General features: G+C 32.3%; 1 protein-coding gene across 9 annotated transcripts in view; it reads right to left on the reverse strand.

Annotated features, from left to right (window-relative positions):
* The window catches only part of LOC114329508 (protein yellow), a 371,690-nt gene that overhangs the window by 39,446 nt on the left and 319,046 nt on the right, over positions 1 to 13,198 (reverse strand). For all 9 annotated transcript variants that reach the window (XM_028278642.2, XM_028278641.2, XM_050655688.1 and 6 more), the window contains one exon: positions 9,699 to 10,066. In XM_028278642.2, the coding sequence (XP_028134443.2) occupies positions 9,699 to 10,066 (368 nt within the window). The remainder of the gene's footprint in view (positions 1 to 9,698; positions 10,067 to 13,198) is intronic.

Raw genomic sequence — 13,198 nt, forward strand, 5'->3', positions numbered from 1 at the left:
AGTTTGCGACACTTCATTCGAGTCCATATCAGTATAGAAATCAGTCATCAGTGTTGTGAAATTGGTTTCAGTCAGCTTAAAATTTCTCATTTAGGCGCGGGGGCGACAAATTTTCCCATTTTTTTCCCTGAATTCAGTATTTTTTCCGCTTATCCGGTTTTTTACCGGTTATTATTTTATAAAGAAAAACCCGGTTATAACCGGGACAAAAAAACAACCGGAAAAACCGATTATTTCAGAGGAAGAAAACCGGGTTTAGGTTAAAACCGGTAGGTTTTCCTCATCCCTAGAGTATAGGAAGAAGTAGAGTGCCCTGGTTGAAGAATTTAAGGGACTGGTTAAAATGCAGTTCTATAGAACTTTTTAGAGCAGCGGTAGATAGAGTAAAGATAGTGATCATGATCTCCAACCTTAAGATTAGTAGACGGCACTTAAAGAAGAAGATACTTTTTTTGTAGTGATTGTGATACTTTTTTAAAATTTGACCTTGACCAGCTCCTAACATGGCTTTAGAAGCTGAAAGCGCTTAACTAATAACTAAATGCTTTACACATTTTTTAAAAGTATTTTTCTTTTGAATTCATTCATTTGTTATAAAAGTGTATTTGGTGTCAGTTTTCAATTTTTGTACAAATATAATTAGCGGGCAGGATAACTCAGGCGGTAGGATGTTTGATATCCACGCAGGTAGGCCGGGGATCGAATCCCAACGAGCCGGCGAAAACGTCTAGGCCAGCGGCTCTCAATCTTTTTAAGTCATGTACCACCAAATACTATTTATTATTTTTGGTACCAGCTAACAGAAGCTAGGCGATCTAATTAACTATAATAGTGGTGCTGATTTTGGCTGTTTTTGCGTTTTGTGTTCCACCTCAAATAATGATAATATGTACCACCAGTAATAAACGTACCACAGATTAAAAACCGCCGGTCTAGACATTTAAAAAAAGTGTATAGACCCCACGTCTACCCAGCCTGAATAAAATGAGTACATTGGGTAAAACCAGGGGTAATAATCAGCGGTTGAAGCATAGCACTGGTCCTGTTCTTCTTCTTCTTCTTCGTCTAGCCATTCACGTCCACATCTGAACATAAGGCTCTTCAAGACTTCCTTTCCATTGTTTTTTGTTGTACGCTACTTGTAGCCAATTTTTCCCGGCAGTCCGTTTCAGATCATCTGTCCATCTCTTAGGAGGTCTGCCTCTGGGTCTTTTGTGTTGGTATGGTCTCCAGGTTAGAATTGTTCTGTGCCATTTGTTTAGATCGCTCCTAGCTACATGCCCAGAGTATTCCCATTTAAATTTTAATGATTTTTGTACCACATCGGTGAGTTTTGGTTTTCTGTCTTATCCGTGTGTTTGTTTTCCTGTCCTTAAGTGATATGCCAAGCATTGCTCTTTCCATCGCGTGTTGAGTGACTCCGAGTATGTTCATATTCTTTTTTGTGATTGTCCATGTTTGTGCTCCATAAAATGTTAATATCGTAATAATGCATGCATCAAAAATTTTAGATCTAAGATGTAGTTCAATTTGCTAATTTCTGAGTGTATAGTTCAGTTTGCCGAATGCTGCCCATGCTAACTTTCTTCTTCTTTTTATTTCTTTTGTATGAATTTCCCTATTTAGTATTATTTTTTGTCCTAAGTATATAGGGTGAGGCAGATAACTGGCCTATTAGAAATATCTCGAGAACTAAAGGCAACATAATCATGAAAATTTGAATAAAAGGGTTTTGAAGGATGGTCTATTAAATAAAAATATTTTCATCTCTTTGCAACTTCCGGTTATACTGGAAGTTGCTTGTAACTTCGTTTTTTTAAATGGGACACCCTGTATATTTTTACATTTTTGGATTCTCTTCGATGTCTTCTTTCTCAAAATATGAGGTTTTGTAATATTATACAGGGTATTTTAAAAGATAATTACGTTTTTTTATTAATTTCGTAGCAACATTCACACCCTGTAGAATTGTAGTAGTTTGACATCTAAAACTCATTAGTACTCTAAAAACTCTAAAAAAGAATCATTAGTATAGCTAAATTTTTAATTTTACTATACAGGGTTGGTCGAAACTCGGAATGAGTATTTTCTGAGTTTTCTTAAATGGAACACCCTGTATTTTTGTATTGTAGTGAAATGATATTTTATAGTACTTTTTTATTTCTTAAGCATTCCCTATACCTAACTGCTTTAATTTGTGAGTTATTAATGATTCAAACTAAACATTAATTGCAACAAAAAATACGTAAAATTTTATTAGGTTGGCCGTGAAAATACTCAATCCCAAATAATTTTTCAGAAATAAATACATATTAATCCAGACTGATCCTTAAAATTACCAATAATGGTTTAGCTATCAAAATACCTACGTAGTTAAAATTGTTGGTGCGATTAACAATTAAGCACAAATTAAAGCAGTTAGGTATAGGGAATGCTTAAGAAATAAAAAAGTACCATAAAATATAATTTCATTACAATACTAAAATACAGGGTGTTCCATTTAAGAAAACTCAGAAAATACTCATTCCGAGTTTCGACCAACCCTGTATACTAAAATTAAAAATTTAGCTATACTAATGATTCTTAACAATAGTAGAGTATATTAAAAATCATTTGAACGTAAGTAGTGTTTTATATGTCAAACTGCTACAATTCTACAGGGTGTTAATTTTGCTACGAAATTAATAAAAAAACGTAATTATCTTTTAAAATACCCTGTATAATATTACAAAACCTCACATTTTAAGAAAGAAGACATCGAAGAGAATCCAAAAATGTAAAAATATATAGGGTGTCCCATTTAAAAAAACGAAGTTATAAGCAACTTCCGGTATAACCGGAAGTTGCAAAGAGATGAAAATATTTTCATTTAATAGATCATCCTTCAGAACCCCTTGATTCCAATTTTCATGATTCTGTTGTCTTTAGTTCTCGAGATATTTCTAATAGGCCATTTATTTGCCTCACCCTGTATATTAATATATTCTTCAACTTTTTCTTTAACTTTGTCGTTTATTATTGTCACGGTTTCTTCGGAGTGCATGACTTTTGTTTTATTTAAATTCATTTTCAGTCCTATTTTAGAAGATTCGGTTTGTAGTTCTGAAAGCATGGTTTGCAGGTCTTGTAGGTCAGTAGCTATCAGGATTATGTCATCCGCAAATCGTAGATTACTGAGGTAGCGGCTATTGATGTTTATTCCCTTATATTTCCAATTTAGATTTTTAAACACGTCCTCCAAAACTAAGGTGAACAGTTTGGGTGATAGAGTGTCTCCCTGTTTGACTCCCCTGTTTAATGGTACAGGGTTCGTGTATTCATTTTCATTTAGGTAGTATGTAGCTGTAGCTTGGTTCATACTTTCTTTTATTAAGTTAGTATATCTGCTGTCTAGTCTATAATTTTGCATTGTCTTTATTACGGCCGTTCTGTTCTATGGTGTCGAAAGCTTTTTCGTAGTCTACAAATGCTATAAAAACTGGAAACTTGTATTGGTTACATTTTTCTATTAATATTTTTGTGGTTAGCAGGTGATCGGGAGTTGAATAGCCTTTTCTAAAACCTACCTGTTCATATGATTGTTATTCATCTAATTTCCTTGTTAGTCGGGTAGTTATGACTTTGTTGAGTATTTTAAACAGGTGTGAGACTAGGGTGCTGGGCCTGTAGTTTTCAAATTTTCGACTATAGTCTTTTTACTACAAAAGCAAGATTACGTAGGTCAAAATTTCTGACGTAAGAGCACTGTCAAAACATTAGAATGTGACTTTTCATCATGGCCACGTTTAGGTCATTACTTGTCAGAGATATTTTTCTTTTTGTTTGTTTACTATAAATATAATATCTATAATTATTTATTCTACTTAATGATGTCAATTGGATATCATTACTTGTCGAAATATATTAATTAACAACAATATTATCATAGTGTAGGTATAATCATTAAAATAGATTATTTAATATTTTTAAACTAAGTACTGTAAACCCTAAAATTCATAAGAAAACTTTCTGATTTTTACCTAAATCTAATAATAATCTTATTTCTAATAAACCTAATCTAAGAAATCTAAATTCGTTAACTTACTTCTCTGCAGTTAATGGTAAAAGGGAATCCCACTACATATTTCGTTCTTGTTCAAAATAATTAATATATTAATAGACTGGGAGATATTATACAGAAGTTCAGCCACGATTTTCTAAGTCCTGCCTTTTGCAATACTGGAAGGGTAGACGATGTACTTACAATTTGTGGAAACATCCACAAATTTCCTGTGACATTTTCCTGTAAAAATGAGATTTTCCCAAAAAATTAAAATAGGGTTTTGCGATGAATTTCTAAGTCCTGCCATATCCGTAGATAGACAGGATACTATCGATTTTATGAAGAACATTTTTTGGGCAGGATGGTTGCAAACGGGGTAACGGAGTATATATGTATACAAACATGTAAGGAAAATAATAAAAATTTTATGATTTTCTAGGTCCTGCCAACTAAATAAACGTAAACATATTTATTTCAAAATGTTCAAAAAAAATATTGGCATGACGTCTTCTAATGTTTAAGTATACCTGTCCCTTGGAAAATTCTGCGGAAAATTTTCACCCTGATTCCGTGATTTTCTTAGTCCTGCCTTTAAAAAGTTATAATACTTAAATACAATCAATACCTTTTCGGTACTCGGCAGGAAGGTTAAATGGTTCTTGTAAGACGGCAGGAATCCTAGATTTGTAAGAAAATTCGTGAAAAAGCCAACGATTTTCTGAGTCATGCCATTTTGCACATGTTTCAAGAATCTTAATATAAGTCTATTTACAAAGAGGCAGGATGGTTTTATGGTTATTTTGTATACAGGGTGGGGCATTAGTGTGACAAAGTCCAATTACTCGTTTTTCGTAAGATATACGAAAAAAGTTATTTAGGTAAAACATGGGCCACAGATAGGACTATGATTTAACAGTATTTTCTAATATACAGGGCTACCCGTTTTGACAGGGTTTCACAAATTTATGTTTTTTTTTAAATGGAATACCCTGTATATTTTACATTTTTGGATTCTACTCGATGTTCTCTTTAATAAAATATAGTGTTTTGAAATATTATACGAGGTAGTTTAAAATATAATTACGTTTTTTTGTTAATTTTGTAGGAACGTTCACACCCTATACATATTGTTAATGATTTGATATCCAAACTTCTATTAATTTATGTTTAAACGATTTTTAATATAGTCTACTATTGTCAGTTATTAATAGTATACCAAAATGTTTAATTTTAGTATACGGGGTTGGTTGAAACTCGGAATGAGTATTTTCTGAGTTTTCTTAAATAGGACACCCTGTATTTTAGTATTATAATAAAATGATATTTTATGGTACCTTTTTATTTGATAAGCATTTTCTATACCATATTTATATACTAATTTCGGCAGTAAATTGATACAGACAGATTACTCAGGTGGTTTTTGGGGTTTCTGAACAAGAATGTCACATTAGAACAGATCTTTACCTAGTGCTCGGGGTGACTGATATACACGCCATATTCTTAAATTTCGAGGCTTTCAGACACTAAAGTGATGCAAGTAGATTACTCAAGGAGTTTTGTGGTTGCTGAAGATGAATACGCCATCAGAATCGGCCTCCAAAACCCTCTAAATTCGAGATCAGTCACCCTGGACACCAGGTGCTCCGAGGGTCGGTTGTAATGTCATATTCGTGTTTGGCCATCCCAAAACCCCTCGAATAATCTGTTTGCTTTAATTTATTGCCGATATCCCACGAAACTCCAGATGACGTGCCTTAGCAGCAACTCTGGGCACTAGGTGATTCGGAGGTCGGTTCTGCTTGCGTATTCGTAACTCCATAAACCTCCCAAATAACAAAATGTTACCCTTAATACACTGATTTTGACAGGTTTATGCACTTTTGGATGCATGTTATGCACTAAAATGAAATTTCCACCCATTTATAAATTGTACACCTTTTCCTGATGTTATCCTGAACACAATGCAAAAAGTTGCAAGTAGATAGGTGCTGAATTTAAAAATCGATTTATTCTGGTGTTGTTAGTGTTAGGACATTTTGCTATTAAATATAGGAAACAATATCAGGACAATATCTACAATCCTACAATATCAGGAAAACCAGTAGAGTGCGGCAACATAGCGCCTGTTACATACGTGTGTATATTGTGGGAAGTAAGAAGGCGGGATAAAATTGCTATGCAACAAAAGTATATTGATAACAAAAAACAACGTTTCATGAAAATAAAACACGGCTAAACAAATCTTAAAGTCCGCCTACCAATGAAACGAGTGTGATTCATAAATGGCCGGACGTCTATTTGTTTAGCAGTGTTTTACTTCCATGAAACGTGATTTACGTTTCATGTTTCTTTGATGTGCGGCCTGCCTAAAGGAGCTAAAGCTCTTTACAGATGGCGCGTTGTAATTAGTTTTTTATATCTCCAGAACGCTTCCATTTCGAAAGACAAAAACTGGTCCGCCTTTTTTTCTTCCAGAGATAAATCGATTCCATCAATTCCGAATCTCTAGTACCAGTCATAGGAATCTTTTTTGTCTTCCCTTTTAGGTATTTTTGACACTAGAATATTAAATTGTGAGGTATTCTAGTACTAAAAGTTACTCCTGCTTTAAGTCAGTAGGATGGAAGGTTTTCTGGAAAAATCCATTTTAAATTTTTCGTTTGTTGAATTTGAAAAAAATTTTAAAAAAATTAAAAAAAAACGGTATATTTGCCGACTCAAAGCAAGAGTAACTTTTAGTACTAGAATACCTCATAATTTAATACTCTATTCTCAAAAATGTCTAAAAATGTAAAGACCAATAAGTTATGAGATAAAATATCCCTTGATCTACCCAAGACGGATGCCTATGACCAGTACTAGAAATTCACAATTGATAAAATCAATTCATCTCTGGAAGAGAAATAAACGTAGCAGTTTTCGTTTTCCTAAATAGAATTTTTCTAAATTCTTTTAAACTCAAAAAACCAAAAAACGAAAAAATTTTCAAATCGATTTTTCTAGAAAACTGCGTATTCTTCTGAGTTAAAGCAAAAATACCTTTTAATACAAAACTATCCCAGAATTTAATAATACAGTTTCAGAAATGCTTAAAAGTTAGACAGAAAAGTATTCGATAAAATATCCGTTTCCGTACCCAAAACGAACCCCTATGACCGGTACTAAAAATTGACAATTAATAATTGACATTTGACAATTGACCTCTGGAAGATCAATAAGTGTACCAGTTTTCGTTTTTCCAAATAAAAGCATTCTGGAGCTATTTTAAAGAAATTAATTACAAGACTTCGATATGCTTCTTCTAGACGAAGCATATCGAAGTAGAGGTCGTCCGCCAACCAGATGGTGTGATGACATCAAACGGATCGACAGAAACTTGATGCAGACAGCACAGGACAGAAATGCATGGAGAAAACTGAGGGAGACCTATATCCAGCAGTGGATAGATCCGGGTTGAATTATGACGATGATGAATTACAAGACGCCATCTTTAAAGAGCTCTAGCTTTCCACGGAAGCATTTTTGAACTAGGTGAATTGAGTTAAATTTTCTTAAAATTATCTGAGGAATCTCCGGTTTTCGTTTGTTATGAGAGTTTCTGGACACCCTGTATAATATAATGGGTAGGTAAATTCCCTACTATAACCAATAAATTGTAAAAATTGTTTATTTACTTTTATTGCGTTTACTTAGATAAAAATATGATCTAATCACTTAAAATAAAGATGTTACAATTTGCTATTAGATTTGAAAAGTGTGTAAAAATTCCAAGACATTATTCAGGAAAATAATATTTAATAGGATACGATTGTTTTAATAATATACAAATTAATTTTTTGTATTATTCATCTTTGCGGTTATCCTGCCAAGTTTTAAACGGTTTTAGATTAGTGTTTTTTAAGCATAATCGACATGGCATGACTCAGAAAATTGTGGTGATATAAATATGTTTGTATAACACCCTGAAATAATTTTACAGACACACAATTTAATTTTTTTATACAAAATAACTATACAACCATCCTGCCTCTTTGAAAATAGATTTATATTAACCTTCTTGAGATATGTGCGAAATGGTATGACTTAGAAAGTCGTGTAATTTTCCACGAATTTTCTTACACATTTTTTAACTATATATAGGTATATTAAAAAAGGTGTAACTAAACATCCTGCCATTTTGAATAATGTCTACTGAAATTATTTATTTTATAACAAAATTTATTTTATGACTTATAGAATCACGGAACCAGAGTGAAAATTTTATACAGAATTTTCTAAGAAATAAGTGAAGTTAAACATTAGGTGACGTCATGCCAACATTTTTTTTGGTCATGTTGAAATAAATATGATTAATTTATTAAGTGGCAGGACTTAGAAAATTATGAAAATTTCATTATTTTCATTACATGTTTGTATATTTGTATACTCCCTTAGTCCTTTTGTAACCGTCCTGCACAAAAAAATTTCTTCATAAAATAGATAGTATCCTGTTATTCTATGGATATGGCAGAACTTAAAAATTCATCGCAACTCCCAATTTTTTTTTTATGGAAAATCTAATTTTCACAGGAAGATGTCACAGGAAACCAGTGGATTTTTCCACAAATTGTAAGTACCTTCTCTAACCTTCCTTTATTGCAAAGGGCAGGACTTAGAAAATCGTCGTTGAACTTCTGTTAATATGTCCCGGTTTATAAAGAAGTATTTTGATTTGGCATATTATGTTTTTCAATACAGACACAAACGCAATAGTGTAGGTAAACAACAATAATTAAAATAGTTTTTCAATTAAGCTATATTTAATATTATGTATGTACATAGTATTTATAAAAACAGTTACAGTGTTTTTAAGCTATATTTTGAATCAAGGTGTGTACGAAATGAAGTAAAAATTTAGCAACACACAACTGTCACATCAGTAGCGTACGATTGTAAATATATTTAAATAAAATTATTATTTCCTGGAGTATTTAACTTAAAGGATTGTTTCATAAAATTTATATTATTAATAATGAAAAAAGGTTTTGGTTATTTATTTAATATAATTCTAAATTTCTCAATGTAATCGCGATTAGGTTTTTATTATTATAATACCATGTTGACACTTTTGCAAGATCGGTAAGTTCCGTGTGGGTGTGCTAGAGAAATGTAAATTTTAAAGTTGATGCTTATTTACGTTAATTAACATTACAAATATTTCGGCGTAATATTAATATATTTCGGCAAGAAATGAAAACCGATTGACATCATTTATTAGAATAAAGAATTAGAGATATTATTTGTACTGTAAACAAAAACAAAGAAAATATCTGACAAGTAATGACATTAACGTGGCCATGATGAAAAGTCACATTCTAATGATTTGGCAGTGCTCTGACGTCAGAAATTTTGCCCTACGTAATCTTGCTTTTGTAGTAAAAATACTATATCACCTTTCTTGTGTAATAATATAACTTGGGAGTTGTTCCAGCTCCTGGGGACTTTGCCCTGGTGTAAACAACTGCCTGTAAGCTAAGTTACAATGGTTAACTGGTCCTGTTACCTTTTTTATATACCGTAGGCTCTATAGAAAGCAGGATACCCTACTATAATTCCAAAACCAGGTTAACAGTGTAATTATACAAATAAATTATTATACAAATATAATTAAGCTTACCTTATATGCAGCTGCTAAAGGCTCAGGATAAAATAAATGATCAGTAACCCTCCATGAGCGCATCTTAGTTAAGCTGAAAACTACAATTCCGTATCTCCAAACATCGGCAAGGTAGGCATACACATTGTCACAGTCATCTCGTACATCAACAATTATATTTGAGTACAAACTATCTTGCTTGATAAACTCTTCTGGTAGCTCATATTTCACTAATAACTCGTCAGATTTTAAGTCAAAAACCAGTATTTTTGGAGGACAAACTTGCTGAGGTTTCACTGTGACGTGTATAAGGCCGCTGTCCAAAACCCAGAGTCGGCCACAGGTGTCAGCATCAACTCTGAAAACGGAAGTGATGCTTTCGCATCCTCCTATAAAATAAATAGAAATTAGCTACATCATAAAACATGTTACGGTAAGTATGATTAATTGGAAATTGTTAATAATTACCGGTTACTATGAATACAAACCGAATAGCAAGGTAAAAGTAATAAATATGACAGAATTAATCACATCGAGCGATATATATTAATAAATCCCGGATTAGAACGGTAAATGTGATAAATTTTAATGCCGTTAAGTGCATAGAAGCTTGCGGAGTGTACGGAGGTTTATAGTCACTGCGACATACCAGAACTAACTACAGCGCATAGTGCATATTACCAAAGTGTTAGTGAATCTGTAGTCGGAAGCGGCCACTGTGTAATAGACTATTTTTAATGTGTTAATACCCCAGGCTGTGGGTGAAAAATAGGTCGATTTCAGGATATAATTCAGGAATTTTTGAAACCTATCAGGTGTTGTAAAGGACGATGCCAGGAATAACTTCTATTAAAATGTAACCAAAAATATTGTGCGCTTTTTTTATATTGCGATTTTCATTTGTTAAATTTGCAATTTTTAATGATTTTTAATTTTGCAGCTTAGGATATTGATTTTAGAGAAAAACTTTTTAATATAAGGTTGTAGTAAATTAAAAAACCTACAATTTGAGGTATGACAAGTTTAATTTCGTTAATTGGTCATTGCAAAACAGCCTGCGAAAAGTCCAAAATGGCCGTTTTTTACAATTGCATTATTTATTGTACAAATAATTTTTTTTTTATTTTTTAAAGCTTTAAAATTAAGATCTTTTAATTCCAAACATAAAAAAAAAATTGTAAAGCCATATTAGTAAATTTGTTGCTTAGATATTATAAATTGTTTATCCCAAGAGGTCAAATGTCGAAGGCTATAACTTTTTGAAAAAAAAATCGTAGAGAGTTGGTGAAACATCTAATCTCCTTTTAAAGAGTTATGTTTTCATATTCTGATGTAAATAAATGCGTAAAACATTTTTAAACCTCTAATTTTTGGGTTTGAAAATAAGGGGGCAAATTTCTTTATAAACATTTAGAGCTGAAGTGGCCCTGTGCATCCTATGAGTTTTTAACTTACAGATTATTGCTGCTGAAGATGAAACGAAGATTGATAAAAAAATAAAAAATTTCTACGACTAACTGAAGCCGAGATAATTTGTGGGTTTGAAAATAAGGGGGCAAATTTCCTTATAAACATTTAGAACTGAAGCGGCCCTGTACATCCTATGAGTTTCTAACTTACAGATTATTGTTGCTGAAGACAAGACGAAGATTTATAAAAAATTAAAAATTTTCTACAACCAACCGAAGCCGACATAATTGTTTTTTTTTTGCTTAAATCGTAGTGCCTTTATTTGTAACAATTAAGAAATTATTTTACAGTCATTGACTAAAGAAAGACTTATATTATCTTAAAATAAAAATTATTATAAAATATAATTACATTTAATTATTAAAAAGTGTTTTTAAAATCGGTGCTTTTGCGAGCGGCCGAAATTTGCAAATCGCCCGGGTCGCTTCAAATCCGCGCGGTCGGAAAATTTTTACGTAACTTGTATTAAATTTTGACAGAAAACAATTTATTAATATTACCATTATAATATACAGTCTATTTACTACTGTATTTGTTTTTCTTGATAAACTTTTATATGTGAAATTTCATTTCTCAAGAAATACTGTTACAAAATAAGTAATAATTTATAAATTATTATATAATTATAAATATAATTAAATAATAATTTCGCCTTATAAAAATAATTTCGTAACGTATACCACTACTGACTTCTTTAATGTTAATTTTGTTTTGTCCAATATAGACTGGCAATCTATTTTTCTTAATCACCCAGATCCATCGTCAATGTGGGACTCTTTTCTTCATACTGTTATTACAACAATTTCTGATAATACAACTGAACGACAAATATACAAAAATCGATTAAAACCTTGGATTAATCTTACAGCTATCCGCTTAATTCGCCATAAGCGAAAGCTTTGGCGAACTTATAAGCTTACTGGTTCCATCAATGACTTTCTCACTCACCGTAATTTTTCCAACCAAGTCAAACAATCGTTGCTAAACCTAAGAATAGAATTTGAAGAATCTATTATTTCTAGTGGTAACAGTAAAAAAATTTATCAGTACATTCGCACATCTTTATCTTCTAAAGTCTCCATATCATTACTTCAAAAAGATGAAGGGTCTTTATTTATTATTTATTCTTCAAATAATGAATCTTCCGAATGTTTATCGTTATTTTTTTCTCAGGTTTTTACAAATGAACCTAACGATACCATTCCTCAAATTATGTGTCCACGTCTCCTTACAACCCTTGACAATATCTCTTTCACACCGGATGTTATTAAACATCATTTTTTGAAAATACGCAATAATTCATCACCTGGATTAGACGGACTAACTTCCTATTTCCTTAAACAATGTGCAGAGTCTGTAGCCATTCCTATATCCCTTATAATGAATGCTTCTTTTAATCAGGGTTCTCTTCCCTCATCATGGAAATTAGCTTCGGTTACTCCTATATTCAAGAAAGGAAATAAACTTGATTGCAATAATTATCGTCCAATCAGCCTGGTTCCTATTGTCGGAAAGGTCATGGAATCCATTATTTCTGAAGCTATGTCTGAATTTCTCCTTCAAGAAAATGTCATACCTCACCAGCAGCATGGTTTTATTAAGGGTCGTTCAACGATTACAAACTTACTTCATTGTATAAATGACTGGTCATCATCTTTAAACAATCGACATCCTGTTGATGTAGTCTATTTAGACTTCTCCAAAGCTTTCGATCGTGTTCCCAAACGACGATTACTAGCTAAATTGGATCACTATGGTATCCGCGGAAAATTAAACATTTGGATTCAAAATTTTTTATCCGACAGGTACTTCCGAGTTCGTGTTGGGGAAGCTTATTCAGTAGATAAACCAGTCAAGAGTGGAGTTCCACAAGGATCAGTACTTGGACCACTACTATTTTGTATCTACACTAGTGATCTTCCTCTCGTTGTATCCAGTAAGGTTTCCATTTACGCGGATGATACTAAATTATATGTGAATCCAATTATTGACCAACATGTTCTTCAAACTGACCTTGACGCAATATTCAAATGGTCCTCAGAGTGGTTACT

The sequence above is a fragment of the Diabrotica virgifera genome, chromosome 7 (genome assembly GCF_917563875.1).
Source record: "Diabrotica virgifera virgifera chromosome 7, PGI_DIABVI_V3a".
Classification (NCBI taxonomy): domain Eukaryota; kingdom Metazoa; phylum Arthropoda; class Insecta; order Coleoptera; family Chrysomelidae; genus Diabrotica; species Diabrotica virgifera.